Source organism: Euprymna scolopes, chromosome 2 (genome assembly GCF_053919585.1).
Source record: "Euprymna scolopes isolate OS-2025 chromosome 2, ASM5391958v1, whole genome shotgun sequence".
Lineage (NCBI taxonomy): Eukaryota > Metazoa > Mollusca > Cephalopoda > Sepiida > Sepiolidae > Euprymna > Euprymna scolopes.
Genome location: NC_136483.1, coordinates 72665712 through 72681738, shown reverse-complemented (window position 1 = coordinate 72681738; position 16027 = coordinate 72665712). Strand labels below are relative to the sequence as shown.

The 16027-nt window shown below is 33.5% G+C and overlaps 1 protein-coding gene across 3 annotated transcripts in view; it reads right to left on the bottom strand.

Annotated features, from left to right (window-relative positions):
* The window catches only part of LOC145292293 (TNF receptor-associated factor 4-like), a 188387-nt gene that overhangs the window by 52071 nt on the left and 120289 nt on the right, over window positions 1–16027 (bottom strand). Inside the window, exon 1 of one of the 3 annotated variants that reach the window (XM_080138628.1) lies at window positions 5775–6578. The exons of the other annotated variants lie outside the window; for them this stretch is intronic. Within the exon in view, the coding sequence (XP_079994754.1) occupies window positions 5775–5908 (134 nt within the window). The 5' untranslated portion in view covers window positions 5909–6578. Of the gene's footprint in view, window positions 1–5774; window positions 6579–16027 lie in introns of those variants that run through there. 3 annotated transcript variants of the gene reach the window in all.

Here is a 16027-nt window from a genome sequence, read left to right as displayed (position 1 = left end):
ATTTTTTCAAACTTGAAGTCACTACTCTAAATAATAAATACAAAATCTGTATGAATAAAATATCATAAAAATTTGAGCATATTTTATGATTGGGCCATGCGGGGGGGGGGGCAGTACTATATGTTGGGTACAATATATTAATTGAGAATTGGCTCTTTAATAATAATAATAATAAATCTGCATAAATTAAAATATTATATTTAAGTGCATCTTACAATCGGGAAACACCAGGCTGCCTGCCAGTTTCATATATTTTGTGACAAAATATAAACTTCGTAAAAATATGAAATTTGTTTTTAGAAAAAAAACAACAACTTTTTTTCATTCCATTTAATCTCCAAATTAATTATTTGAAAATTCTGTTTTCTCAATCCATAACAATGATAATGTTGTACAAATACAGAACTTTGATTCTTACTTAGCTGAAGACTTCTTGTGCGATTTCCAAGAAATATGATTTCAATGGATTGAGAACATTTTACTGGTTAAATAAATTAGGAAAAGAATATAAACGAACCTAATTTAATTCAACTGTGTTTTGGGCATGTAATTTAATTCTATTGTTTAAGGTTTGTCAACAGAAGCCATATGACCCCCCCCCCTTAGGGGCCAAGAGATACTTTCAGGGATCATAAGCTCTAATTTGAAAAAAAAATGAGGAGCCAGATAAAATTTACGATGCACAAAATATGTTTTGGAATTTTTTAAGATGAGATATGTATAATTTAGATTTTTATTATCTTGGTTGTTATATACCTGGACTCTACGGACAAATTTATCTTTTGTTGACCTTTGACAACTAAGTATTTTTCTTTACTGGCCAAATAGAAAAGTTACTAGTCAAACACACCTTATTTTTGGAATATGGCAGCTCGTTCTGTGACAAGTACGTACATCATAAAAAAAATTTTTTTTTGTTTTTTTTTGCTTTTTTTTTAAATAAGTGTAATTCTAATATCCACCGAATTTGATGTTGAGATTTTAAGGTATAAAAATTTGAATTTCTTCAGATGCTTTTTTTTTTTTTAAAGAAATAGCCTTCGTCAAACAAAAAGAGTATATTGTTCTATTAAACCTTTTATTATGTAAATAATTTTACTTTGCTGGTTTTATTAAAAAAAAAAAAAAGTTGAAAAGATATTTTTCACTCAGTAATGAGTTTTGGAAGATTGTTGTTGAATAAAAATATAATTGCCAAAAGATAAGTGTCTTATTATTTCTAGTCGCCACTTGGAAAAAAAAATCGCTCGCAAATGTGACTTTCACTTATAGCATAAAGCCCTGTATTGACATTGGCGAAGAAATTCGCATGTTACATCGGCCAAAACGTTGGGAATCTTACAACCAAGACGAAAATAGATGTTGAATAATTCACAAAATATAGATATGAAGAGTATTTTGTAAGAGTGATATTGACATAGAACCAAAGATGCCACAGCCAGACTGAAACAGTGTATTGATGCTAATGATATCACATGAAAACGAATTCTTAAGCGTTTTTCTTTACTTTTTTTTTTAAATTTGCCCCCCCCCCATTTATTTTGTACTATTGTATTCTTAAGTGTCCATTTTATAGAATTTTATTCAAACATATTTTTTTAACAAATAGACATTGCCATCAAGTAAATGTTCGGTTAGTGAAGGAGAAATCTTTCTAGACTGAGATGATTTTTCATTTTTGTCGCAATCCAGAGTGCCTCTTTTGGGAATCTATATTTTCCCCACATTAAACACTGATCTTGTGTCTAACCCCGACCTTATGGGGAAACAAAACGGAGTCAGTTTCTTCCAATACAGGAAGTTACTAGGGAATATCGATTTCACAAGTGGTCCCCAGTTGCATGTATATTCTGATCAGGGGAGATGACAACGTCAGATTTCACAATTCTTGCAGAGAGCAGTTGATGTCCTCCCACATACAACGCCTGGTATTTTCAAATAGTAACCCACCTAGTACCGAATGGACTCAACTTCAATGGTCTAACGAGAACCAATGTCTCAGCGTGATTATACCATATCGTGGGTAGGCAAGTATATAGTGAAATTGAAATTATATTAACCTCCATTTTTAATGGTGCTTGGTTCATGCTTCATATCCGTATTATTCTTGCACGCTCAGAGAGGATTATCAGTACTAGCATCACTTGGCCAATGCAATAATTGATGTTGCCTTTTGAATATGGTCATTATTGGTTCTATTATTCCCACACACACATACGAGGGATGGGTGTTGAGGTTTAATGTAGACGCACGATAAGAATATCCAATCGAACCTGTTGACATACCCCGATATGAGCGACTTGAGCAATACCCGCGCCCCTCCTCAGAAAAGAAGGTAATGCTAGGGCACCAAAAAGGACTAACCACTTAATTAAAGTCTGATGGTTACAAAGAGTTGGTTATTATGGAAATGTCTCTTTCTTTATGAGTACTAATGTTCTGATAATTACTGGTGGTCGTGGTTGTTATTATATTAATCAGGAATACAGAGTTTATGTGATAATTGCAGATAACAAATGTTAAAAGAGGGGGAGGGTAGCTAGAGTCTCAGTCTTTGTTGTTAAAAAAACGAGTTTCAGTTTGTCTAGAAAAATGAAAGAAAGAGATATATTTGTAGATCAACACCCCCCTCTACTAAATCACCCCGCTCCTCTCTTTCAATAAGATTTTTCTGAAGCGTTTATGTGGGAACACCCTGCATGCATCGCTAGTTGGAAAAAACAAAACAAAACAAAAAGCAATCCATTTAGTGGATGATGAATTTCATACATAAATTTAAAAGGATCCCCTAATCCTGAGCGATTCTGACTTTTTTAGGATTAAGTATTTTTCAACCCTGACAAAATCTCAGTGGCAAGGTTGTAAAACTACACGGCATCGTCTGAAAATGTAGATGCACTTAAAAAATAAAAATTTTAAAAATGCACTGAAGAAGGCCAGAGGAGAGATTGGTCTAAACGTGGTGAAACAACAACAACCGTGATGATAATGATAACAGCCCGCAAAAGAATGAACACACAAATTATGAAACCGCATTTTTTTTTAAATTGTTTAACTGTCCTAAAACGCTAGATCATTTTATTTTAAATTTATATTTGAAACCGATACCCAACTCTAAATTCTGAAATTTTTTTTTTTTTTTTTTTCAAGAGGAGTGGGGTTATTTTCCATTCTAGTAAGTTTTTCATAATGTTCTCCGGTAAACATTCGGAAAAGTAGAATTTCATTTGGAGCATATGCGGGGAGCTGATTTAGCGGAGGGTGTTAATCTACAATAATACGAAAAGGGATCTTAAGAAATATACTGTGGAAGTTCTTCAGCAAAGTTAACCAATTAATGGTTGTAGTTGAAATTAAACTGAAGTGTCTCAAGTTTTATTGCGCAATAATATATAAATAGCAATCATACGAAAAAGGTAAAACAGAAATGATTATCGAATACTTTTTATCTTCTCTTTGTTCTCATTAAATGTTCGTGGGAATAAGTGCATCTGCTTTTGTTGTTGTGTATGTGTGTGTGGGGGGGGGAGTAGATATCAGCTCTCGTGGCAGACGATTTTTTTGGATCGATGAAATCCAATAAGGAGTTACAATAGCCGAAAGGCAACCATAGAAAATGAAAACCAGGTTTCCAAACTGGGAGGGGGGGGGGATTTACTAATTTATTAATGTAATTATTCAGAATTTTGAACTAACTCTTTTCTTTGCAAAAATAAATAAATAAATAAATAAAAATAAAATTCAGAAATGAAATTCTATTTTTGAGGCGATTACGGATGAAATTTCCTAAAAACTTGTGAGAAAAAAAACAACAACAAAAAGAAAAAACAACTTATTTTTGAATTTCGCAAATAAATTTTAACTAAAATGATTATTTCCAGGCCATTCTAATGTTTTAGAGCGTTGTGTTTTTTCGCATTTAATCGCTTAAAAAGTAAGATGCTCATCTTTATAGTGAGAAGGGAGTGGTTTAGCTGGAGGTGTTGATCTACAAATTTAACAAAATCAATTATAACTTAAAACTAGACTATTTACATATTTACACTGATATATTTGATTAAAAAAAAAAAATGGATTAATTGAATTCCCATTTTAGAGATCCAAATTATTTATTTTTACTTGAACTAAAGAAATAATGAAAGGTGTCAGTTATGACGAGTTTCATCGTACACGTGAAATGACTAAAAATGAAAACAGAAAGAAAAAAACAGTGTATTCATTCTTTTGCGGATTGTTATGCTCATCTTCATAGTTGTTCGGCGGGTCCATATCGAATGGTATTATTTATTTATCACGGTTAATCACCTGAAGAAGGCCAGAGGAGGAGTTTTGGTCGAAACGTGGTGAAACAACAACAACTATGAAGATAATGATAACAGTCCGCAAAAGAATGAACACACAAATTATGAAACCTCATTTCAAAGGACCTCCCCCTCCAAAAAGAAAAGTAAAAATAAGTAAAAACAGTAATTGCTATTAAAAAAAAAAAAAAAAAAAAACGAAAAAGAAAAAAATCAAGAACGAAGCTAAGAGCACATCATTCATGTTTATAATGTTCTAGCTAAAGGACAGGGAACTATTTTTAACGCTCAAACGCGAAAACAAAGAAAAACAAAATATTGATTTACCATTTTTTTGGTTGAAAAACGAGCATGAAAAAAAAAAAACAAAAAAAAAAAACAAAACAATGACCCCCCCCTCTCTAATAGTTCCCTGTGACTAAAAATTTTAGCAACTTTTGTTATCGCCTTTTAACCTTTTTTTTTTTTTTTTTTAATGATGGCGACTATATTTTTTCCGTGCGAGTTTTCATTCCGACGTTTCGCGTGTACGATGATGAAACTCGTTACGAACCGTACTGAACATGGCAGGGTAGTAAGTTTTTAAGCTATTCTGTACTTTCACGTAAGAAACAAATTTGACTCGAAAATCATATTTAAAAAATAGCGCGATCCACATTCTGCATAAGTATACCAAGCTTAAAAATGCTTAAAATCAAGTTCCGTCCGTCTTTGTTTACATTCTTCGTCAGTTGATATTTGTACTTTCACAATGAATTGTTTACCAGTTTTAACGTAACGAACTTTTTCTTTCTTTTTTTTTTTTTAGAATAATGAACTATTTCAAAGCTGGTAAATATTAATCAGAAGTGACTTTTCCAGAGAATTCATCGTGAAACACAAATATCAGCAGAGAAGAAGAATGGAAACAAAGACGAATGAACTTAATTTGAACCTTTTTAAAAAAAAAAAACAACATTAAAACGTGATGGAAATAAGTTGTTCACAAGTAATGCCGAATCCCATTTCATCCTAAATAATTTAGGTGATCGAAACAGGAATAAACAAAAACAATATTAAAAAATAATTTCCGAACAAAAATACTTTTTTTTTTAAAAGTAAATTTATGCAAAAAAAAAAAAATTAATTAAATTAAAAAGTCGAATCAGACTTTTTTTTTTTTTTACTTGCACCAATAAAATCAAGATTTCAAACAATATAAAAATGTAAAGTATTAGCGTGAAAACAGAATATGTAAAAGTTTTAAAACCCAATACATATAATGATAGAACAATTCTTATGCTAGTAAAGTTAATAAAAATACGTAAAAAAAATTGCATAAATATCACACACACACACACACACAAATATGAAGATAAAGTAATAAAAACAAAAAAACGTATTGTTCAAGTGAAAAAAAGGGTTAGTAAGGTTCCCTGGCCATTATTGGTTTTATTAGTAAAATGTGAATCTGAAAAAGTATGGGGCACTCACTTTCCGTTTTTGTCAACAACAGTCTTAGGAGAAAGCATCGTGGCTGATTGAAAACTTCGGTTTAAAAAAAGAGATGAAGGTTCGTAACGAGGTGGAATTGGAGGTGAGATCGTTGTGAACCCGACGCCCTCCATTGTTACCGGGGTGGGGGGGATTAGAAAAAAAGTGGGGGGATACAGCAATTAAAGAAGACGAAAAGGGTCGAAAGTTGTACAACAATCGCCCACCGGACCCGTATACGTAATTAAAGATTACAAAATTAATTAATAAATAAAAGTAGGTTCTGGTCAAATTCGTTGGAGCTGTTGGTCGTTCCGCTTGGACAAAAAAAGGAGCCGATCATCAGTATGATGGTGAAAAAAAAAAATGCATAACAAGAAAACAAGAACAGCATCAACAGCAGTCGATGTGGAAAAAGCAGTACGCGTCTGCTAGCGTTATTGTGAGATGGATAATCGCCGGTCAGTTTTATATATAGTTGCGGGTGGATGGGTGGAGATGTAGAACAAAGGGAGCAAGAATCGACGACGACAGCAGCAGCAGGTAGCCTGACACGAGTCTTCCACACAACCCACCTATTCCTCTAGATAGAGGGTGGGGTGGATCAGAGACCTCTATCCTCACCCCGCCCCCCAACTCCTGTGACGACTCTTATCCTTTCCTGTCACCACTTCTTTCACGCATATCCATTTTTTTTTGTTCATTGTTCCCCCTCTCTCTTTTTCTTCTTGATCTTCTCTCTCCCCTTCTCACCTGATTGCGACAGCTGTTCGCTTGCCACGGTTGTTACCTAACTTGACCAGATGCAGCCGGCTACCTGTTACAAATAATGGTTGTTGTTGCAGTCATAAGAAGGTGAAGGGGAACAATGAGGATAGATATAAAGTATCATTTAAAAAAAAAAGAAAGAAAGAAAAGAAAGACAGAAAGAAAAGAAAGAAAAACAAAAGAATAACAAAGAATCATCATTATTCACATATGTCTTGAACATATGTGAATAATGATTCACACAACAATTGTCCATGCTCATTTGTTTTACCTTCTAAACTTGGTTTATTGCTTTTGGGTTCAAATCCTGCCTTTCGGGCAATTCTTATTTCTGTTTCTAATCCAAAATGCCCCATTTTGTGGAGCTGAATTTTCTCCACATTAAAAACCGACCTCTTGTGCGCGTGCATAAGGTCAAATAAAGACTCATACCTGCGTTTGTCGATCACCATTTTTTAATTGCAAACAAATCAAGCCCCGTATTAATTAAACAGAATTTATCGATTGTAGGCTGTTTATATACAAAGTATACACATCTACAATTGATTTGTACACAAAAAGTTATTTCATTACAATGCTCCAAAAACTGAAGTCTTAGTACTAAGAACTATTATGAGACCACTTTTTTATTTATTTATTTTTTATTACATTTTCACCCCAAACAAGGCACATTGCCATTTGGATGTAGGGGGCTACTATCAGGCACATAAGCTACAGGGGTACTATGTGGGGAGTTGGGCAGCAAGATGTTGGTTCACGTTACACTTGAACTTCTGCATGTCAGTACAGTTGGGGAAGCAGGAACCCAGAAGGGAATTCCAAAGTCTAGCGGTTCTGGGGAAGAAAGTACTGGAGTAGAAGGCACTCTTACATCTAGGGATCTCTGCTGTGAAGGGTGGGATTTTGCTGCTTGTCAGGTTTGTCGGGGGTATTTACGTTGAGGGGGTACAAGTGCTTGCAATTCGTTGGAGCATTCACTTGTTGGCGCGACTTCTATAAAAAGGAAAGGAAGATAGGTTGAATATGATTGGATGCATCCCTCTCACTTACATGCTACTCCAGAATCTATTAAATATTTTAAAATATTAAGAATTTGAAACAAACACCTTTTACCAAAATAGAGTCAACATTATATAACTCAAAAAGGTTGATATGCCGTAAAACAAGACCATCCACCAACTGCATGATAAAGTGATACAGTGTGATCTTGGTAATCTAAAAAAAGAAAAAAAAAAGAACACACAAAAAAAAGAAAACGTCTTGAAATATCAGCATTTTCCGAGATTAAGTCGTTGACGGACATTGAACTTGAATCATAACGGTTGATGGAAATGACATGCTAACTAATAGATAGATTTGGAAAACGGTCAAATAAAACAAACTAGCTTACGATGGTACAGCTATTAAAATGTATAGTTTACCTGTCTCCTCACACTACGATACAATTAGACACTACCAGTTCATAGTAAAAACCCGGCATCTCCAAAAGGGGGTTATTCTGGACAGATGCAAAATTTGCCATGATAGACCATGGTGAGAGTATAGAGGAGGGGGGTGATGTCGAGATCAACATTTTGTAGTAGAGGTTGTTGCATCGGTATCCATCCTTCTGGCCTTGTTTGACGTGAAAAAGTCTTGAATTGAAAGCCATGTTTAAATTTCAGAAGAGTTTACAATGGGTAGCTATTCTGTACAAGTCCTGGAGATGAATAGTTTTCGATGGGTAGCTGTTCTATATAAGCTTTGGATTTTATAATTTTACAGGCAAAAAGCAAAAGATCTTTCTCGTGTTGACACGGAAAAATTATGCACTGGAATGCTAAAAGATTCAATATTTTTATGGGGCAATTCTGATTTCTGATTGGTTGCTTGCAGAATGTGGCTCCATTCGATTGGTCAGATCATATCGCCAGTGTCTATAAGTAGAACCTTCCAACTTTCGGTGATCATACACTTGTTTTAAATAAAACATATTGTAACAAGAGGGGTCACCAAGTTTTAACTGAAAAGTGAAACTTCTTTACAATTTAAATCAATTTTATTCAAACAGTTTCATCAGTATAAAACATGGTCCAGGAAGAATTATAAAAAACCGGAATACAAAATAGATTGAGACGTATATGTTCAATAGAAATGTTACTGAGCACAGATCTTTTATTTTGTCTCTCACCAAAGTCCCGACGACTTCCTGTCAATATGACCCTCAAAGCCTGAATCTTCATGAAATTATGGAAAAACGTTTGATTGAAAGCGCTGTCCCACAAAGTGTTTTGACTAAACAACATACCAATCGCTCTGCGGATGAAAACACCAGAGTGTGTTCTTACTGAAACACATATGAATCACTCCGCGAGGGAGAACTTGCGAGTGTAAAAGAAAGTAGATTGTAATTATCTGTCAGAAGAGCATTCAACAGACCGATAATAACTCCCCTTTCCCTCCACTCTGCCAAAGAAGGAAGAATCGTCTTTAGAAGATGTTTTTTGAGACCGATCAAAACAGATACTAACTTTTATCTGACCGGAAGATCCTCTGTAAACGTATAGTTCTTTTAAAAAAGATCTTTAGGTAGGTTTAGCTTTTAGCAGTTAACATGAGTCAATGAAACTTGATGGTAAGCAAAAATAAGTTGTTTTTAAGTAAGTTCATGATCCATTATATTTAGCAAAGTAGGGGGGGGGAGATTAACACCAGCATGTAACATTAAATGAACAAAATAGCATTTGGAATAAGTTTTGTTGAATCTCCACCCCAATACCGCCTGCAAATGCTACCAATGCTCAAATATGTAATAATTATAAAGTAAACATTGAATATGTTTCTTTGTTGATAGATTTACAGCCACACATCAAACAACAAGCTATATGTAACATACATTTATACACCCTCCAAGTTTTTTTTTTGTTGTTTTACACCTTTTGACTATAATGATACTACTACTAGCAATAATAACAATGATGATAAGAAAAGTATATATACACACACACAATAATCAAAATTTATAGTATTAGTTTTCAATTTTAATATTTACTTTTGGAGGGAGGAAGGAGTGGTATAATGCGGTTTTGGGGGCACACTGTCTAAATAGTAACATTTACAAAAAAATAATGTATCTACGTTACTAACCATGTTGCCTATAATACATATCCCAGAATTCATTACGAGTTTATTCCACACATACATATTATTGATGCATATGTATGCATGCATGCGACAGTCCAGTTAAAATTTTATTACATAATGAAACTTAAAATTTGATTTAGAGCAATTCTTTTCTTTATTAAAAGGTAACTTCACTGGTCCAGAACAAATTTGTTGATTTCGTTTTTTGAGCAGATTTAGGACGAATCTGATGTGCTGAATCAAAAAATCACAGGTCAAATTTTGAGCTATGTCCACATGTCGTTTTTTGCATTTTTGTTCACATGTATGCATATGTGGAGCATTTTAGATGAAGTTAGAGGAGAGGGTAAAATGCCATGTTTTGATTATTTTAATGACAAAAAGTATTCAGTTCTGAGTGGTTATGCCGAAAATGGATTAGTTTAAAGCCATAAAACCTCCAAATCTTCCAAAAATCGGTGCTCATCATACACGAAGAAGGACTGATCTGTGCGGGAGGAATTAGTGCCTTGCAAAGAAAGGAACATTATCAACGACCCTCTGGTGGCCAAAGACAGAATACTCTTCCTACCACTGCACATCAAGCTTGGCTTAATCAAGCAGTTCACCAAGGCTCTGGACCAGGATGGTGGCTGCTTCACTTGTGCCAGGCTTTTCCAGGATTGACCATGGAGAAGTTGAAAGCTGGCATCTTTGACAGTTCTCAGATCTGGCAGCTCACCAGAGACTGAAAACTATGAACAAAGTGGATGGAAGGCATTTGTTCTGGTAATGAAGAACGTTTTTTTAAGGTCAGAATCTATGCAGAACTTGCGAACAAAATGCTCACTGCTTTCAGAAACCTGGGCTGCAACATGGGTGTCAAGAAACACTACCTATTTTAACATATGAACTGGCTTCCTGATTATCTGGGTTCAATGAGTGACGAGCTGGGGAAGAGATTCCATCAGAACTTGAAAGAGATAGAGACAAGGTATCAGGGTTGCTGGGATACAGTCATGATGGCTGACTATAGTTAGAGTCTGGACAGAGACCTCTCTGCTGCTGAACATTCCAGGAGTTCAAAGAAACGGATATTCAAGTCCTGAAGTTTGAACAATGGTGAAACAACATGCAATTTACATGTACTTACCTTTATCAATACCCACCATTCAGTTTATGGTAATCGATGTTTTTATCATTTAATCAATAGATGTTGTTGGCAAAACATTTTTTGATTTTAAAGACACATTTAGGATGATGTGTTTACAAAAATCAGCTGATAATGACACAAAAATTTAATCAGTTTTGTCACAAGATCTGCTTTTTTCAAATCAACTTAGCACAAAAACACGACCCGAAGGAGAGAAATAGATGCCATTTCCTGATTCAGCAGTGCAACAATACCCTGAATCAGTTGTAGAAATCTAGACAACATTCACAAAGTAAAACAATGTTGTCCAGTGATTAGACATCCTAGGCAGATATGCTGTCATCTAGATTCCAGGGAAAGCTACTATTTAAATCAATGAGAAATCAAATGACTAATAGAAATTAGAGTATGGACACCATTCAAATGATGACACTAAAAAAAGCAGTTGGCATATAACAAAAAAATCCTAGAGTGCAGAAACCAACCCATATAACAAGATGACACTGAACAGCCACAGGGAAGTTGCAATAAAAGGACACAGCGGATAAACACAACCAGAGAAACAGATGAGCATATCGAGACAAACACAGCAAACGTGTTGAAATGACAATTTTGGTAAGATAGAGATAAGAAAAAATACTGTAACATAACCACCCTCTCAAGATCGAGGAAGGATAATATTACCTGGATTTTGACAGGAAGGGTGCAGAGAGTACTGGACTTTTTAGGAGGATTAGTGTCACTCAATTTTCAGAATAAACTACAGGGTGTTAATTTATCAATGAGAAATCTTTAGTAAACGGCTGGTGTGAGAACACCAAGTGCTTTACAATAATAATGGAACAGAAATTATTGGACATCCGGGGAGACATGCAGTCAACTAAATTTCAGGAAAAACTACTATTTAAATCAGTGAGAAATTACTGCTAATGATTGGTAAGAAATAATAATTATATACCTGGAACTTGCAAGAGAACTGAAAGGTCTATGTAGTAATGGACTATTATATTAATGACAATAATTATAGGAGCACTAAGAACAGTCCCTTCTCTTTCCAGAAAAGCCCTGGAAATAATCCTAGAAGAAATACAAAATGCAGCAAATATAAAAACAAAAAAAAGTTGAATAATAATAGAAGTAATCAGCAGGTTGTCAGGGGAGAAAGAGCAAAGAGTCCAGATGCATTCAAATGGAGATGTTCATAAAAGTCTTGATTATCTGAATTATTTGGATTACTATTCTCATCTTGAGTGTTATTTTCGCAAAGTTTTCATCAATGTAACCTCCGACTTTCTTTAGGTGTATCTCGTTCAACTTGGGAATCTGCACGGAATTTCTAACAGAACTCTCTATTTTATCTGAGGAAGTAGCATAATCTCATTCCATCAGCCATGATTGAGTAAAAGTCATAAGCAATTCGAAATTGTATTTTGAATATCACCCGCACTGATCCATGGCATAGTGGATAAAGTACTTGGTAAATTCAGTTATAAGTTACACTCTCTAACCTGCAGAAGAGTGTAACTAATCACGTAATTTTATCAAGTATTTTATCAGAGATGACAAGATGAGAACAGTTGTCCAAATAATCCAAATTATCAATCCTCATCTCAAAAATCAGATTGATAAAAATCACTTTCAAATTCTTTTTGACCAAATGCTCTCATCAATAATGTGATGGCAAAACCACCGGATCAAAAAAAAAAAAAAAAAAAGTATTGGTCACAAATAAAAATTGCAGTTCCAAATAAATTAACAGGAAAACTCTTGAATATAGTTACACATCAGATAAAATTGGTATCTACACCAAAAAATTAGAAAAAATTATTGAGTAGAATTTTAATTAAAAAAAAAAACAAAAAAAACAGTTTTATATTTTACCAATCTGCCATTAATAATAGAGGAGATCCTATAAATAAGGAGGAGATAAGTCAGTGTGTCATTTAACCAAATAATGAATGATGGATTGACAAAATATGAAAACTGATTTTTATTTTTAATTAAAATTCTATTCTATAATTTTTCCTAATTTTTAGTGAGGATACTTATTTTTGCATGATGCATAAGTATATCGAAAACGTTGGAATGCGATTTTCACTTGTGCTCAATAAGCATGACACAGAATGATTATTCTACACCAAGCGATTAGTCAAAAGTTGGGAGAAATGCATGTATATTATTTACCTTCTTGCTAGGAGACTATGCACAGGATTAGGTGTGATTTTAAGAAACCAGCACACTAGGACAAGCGCACTCTGATCTATAACAAATACCTCAGCAGCCCAGTCAACATTCCTTAGAAAGCATACTTCAGATAATTAAAAATAAACTCTAACCCCTTTTCAGAGTAAAAGCAAAGCCTGGGAGTGTGGACATTCTATGACAGAACAGCAACAAAGGCATTGGTGGATTGATTGTATCATAATTCTGTTGTTGTATACATTGTTAAAATATAAACTAGAAAAATACCCGGTAAAATGAATCCATTGAACAGAGCATAACGAAGATACTGAACCTTATGCCCAGGATCTTTCTTCCATTGCATGATTTTGACTCTAGAAAGTGTTCAATTCTTAAAGGGTCTTATGAAGAAACTGAAATTCAGAGAATCTTGCTTAATTCAGAGGAAGATTAAATTTGGACAGTTATGCAGAACAGAAGACTTTGATGGTATGGTCACATTGAAAGAATGGATGAAAGTTCTTGGATTATCAGAAGTTAAACAGTTAAGGTAGCATAAAAGAAGGCCAAGTCATGAACAGAAGTGATAAAACATGGACGAGAGAAAGATGGATAAATAAAGATTTGGCCAGAGATAAGTTAATTTTGAAGTCAATTTCTTAAAAAACACACACCAGTATGTAAAATGAACATAAACTCAGTCAATATGATGGTGGTGTCTAATGACTATGGATCAAATTCAATGTGAATCTGATGTATTACAATTTTCAAATCTACCCATATGATGTCCTCAAAAACATTAAAAAAAACTAAAACAAAATAAGGTAAAATTTGAGGAATATTTATTAATTGCTGTATAATACTAATTGTTAAAATATCACAAAAATCAGAAGTATCTGAATTTTCACAAAGGACTTCCACCCTCACCTCTTGCCCCTGTCCGTCTTGCATAAAATTAAATTAAACCAAGTATACTCAACCTTATGCCTAGCAATTATGTTCCAAAATTCATAATAATTTGTTAATTAGTTTAGGAGTGAATCCTATACATAAAATATTATAAACATATATAGATACCTAACTTTATATAAATAGCCAAGGGAGCACCAGGCCTTGCCGGGTCATAAAATATGCTTAAATATATTTTAATTCATGCAGATTTCGTATTTATTATTACTGAACAAATTCTCTACTAAATTTTATATTGTACCTAATATATAGCAGTGATTTCAAGTTTAGAAGAAAAAAAACAAAAAAAAACGACTTGTGTGACATCAACTAGAATCAAAACCAAAACATTTAGTGCTCCAGCTGTGTCTCCTACCGATGTAACTATCAAGGGATAGGTAAAATAAAATTTAATATTAAACGACTTGAAGACATGAATTGAATTTGGGCATTCACAGAAAGAAGTAAAAATATGTCAGCGAGTGGAAATGAACAGTTTGCATTTCAACTTTTCGATATATGTTTGTAGGATTATTCATCCGTCCTAACAAAGATTTTACTTGTTATAAACCATCCTTGGTGTACGATTACTATTTCTTGTTAATTTCAGTATTATGTGACCAGTAGCTTAAGAGTTTATCGGTTAAATGTTTACACACAAACAGACAGACACACAGATACATCTACTGCTTTATATGAATAAGAAATTGTAGTACCTACCACTTCCATGTCCACCAGACCCGAGGTTATTGTCATTGGATAATTTAGAGAATTGAAACAAATGAACCGGATCTTTTGATACTACAGCCAGCACCTCCCCATTTTATTAAATGGGCAAATGGAAGAGGAACTCTGATCCTTTTGTGGTAAGAAACACACTGACTGGACTCGTTAGCTTTCTAATAACACACTTACAAGAAGGGTTCTATATTAGACTTGCGATTGTACTATAATTTACTCCAGTAAATAGAGGTCACATAAATTGCCTGTGCAATTGACTTCAAACAATCTATGTTTTGGATTTGGTACTTTTATTCCTAAACTGGTCACCAAATAGGGCTAATAGGTCTAATTATACTTATGCCAGCCAGTAATTGGGCGCACGTATTAAGAAATATGACAAGCACAGAACAATTTAAAACATTCTAACAATGTTCTACATTTAGTTTCTGAGAAGAATAAAAAAACTTTTCTTTTTTTTTTATATTGGTAATCTTTTAAACCAATACATTTCAGATGAAAACATTGGTTACGTACTTACATGTCATGTCGAAATTAGTATAAATTCCAAAAATTATGAAAAAATAATCTAGTAGAAAAATAATTACAAATAAAAATAGAATTTATAGAATTGATCACTTTTATTGTATGTTTTAATGTAGAAGAGTTGTGCAACCAATTCAGTATGACAAACAAGAGAGATAACCCATGAGTTAAATTAAAAGGCTCCCCATTTATAAACAGGAAATTTAGGAACGTAATTGTGGCCGATTTTTTTTTCTTTTTTTTCAAATTTAAAATACTGCTACGACATCATCTACTGGAGCAGTTTTCATAACTTTTGGAATTTGTACTAGTTTCGCCATGGCACGTAAGTATGTAATAATGTTTTCATCTGAAATGTGTCAATTGAAAAGATCATCAAAGCAACAAAAAACATTTATTTAAAAACTAAAAATAAAATCCAAACAACAAAGTTCCACCCAAATTGACATAAGATTTGAAAAAAATAAAAAAATAAAAAAAAATACTAATGTAAAACAGAGACAAGTAGTTTGCTTGAAGCATTGCTATTAAATAAATATGTGGGATAGTGTAGCATCTTTGATAATTTTCAGAATGGTAGGTTCTCTCCTGGAATTATCAAAGACGTTACACCATCCGAGATATTTTTCTATTGATATCTACTAGTAAGTTCCATATTTAGTGATTTAATATGAAAAAGATCTCTTGAAAATTAAATAAATTTTACAAAGATTCATAATCCAAATACTGATTTCAATTGTTCATTTCTGTTTATACTTTCTTTCAGAATTTTGTTTTTTCTGCATTGCTATCAGCCTTCATAAATATCCACATACATGTTACCATTTGAAGATGA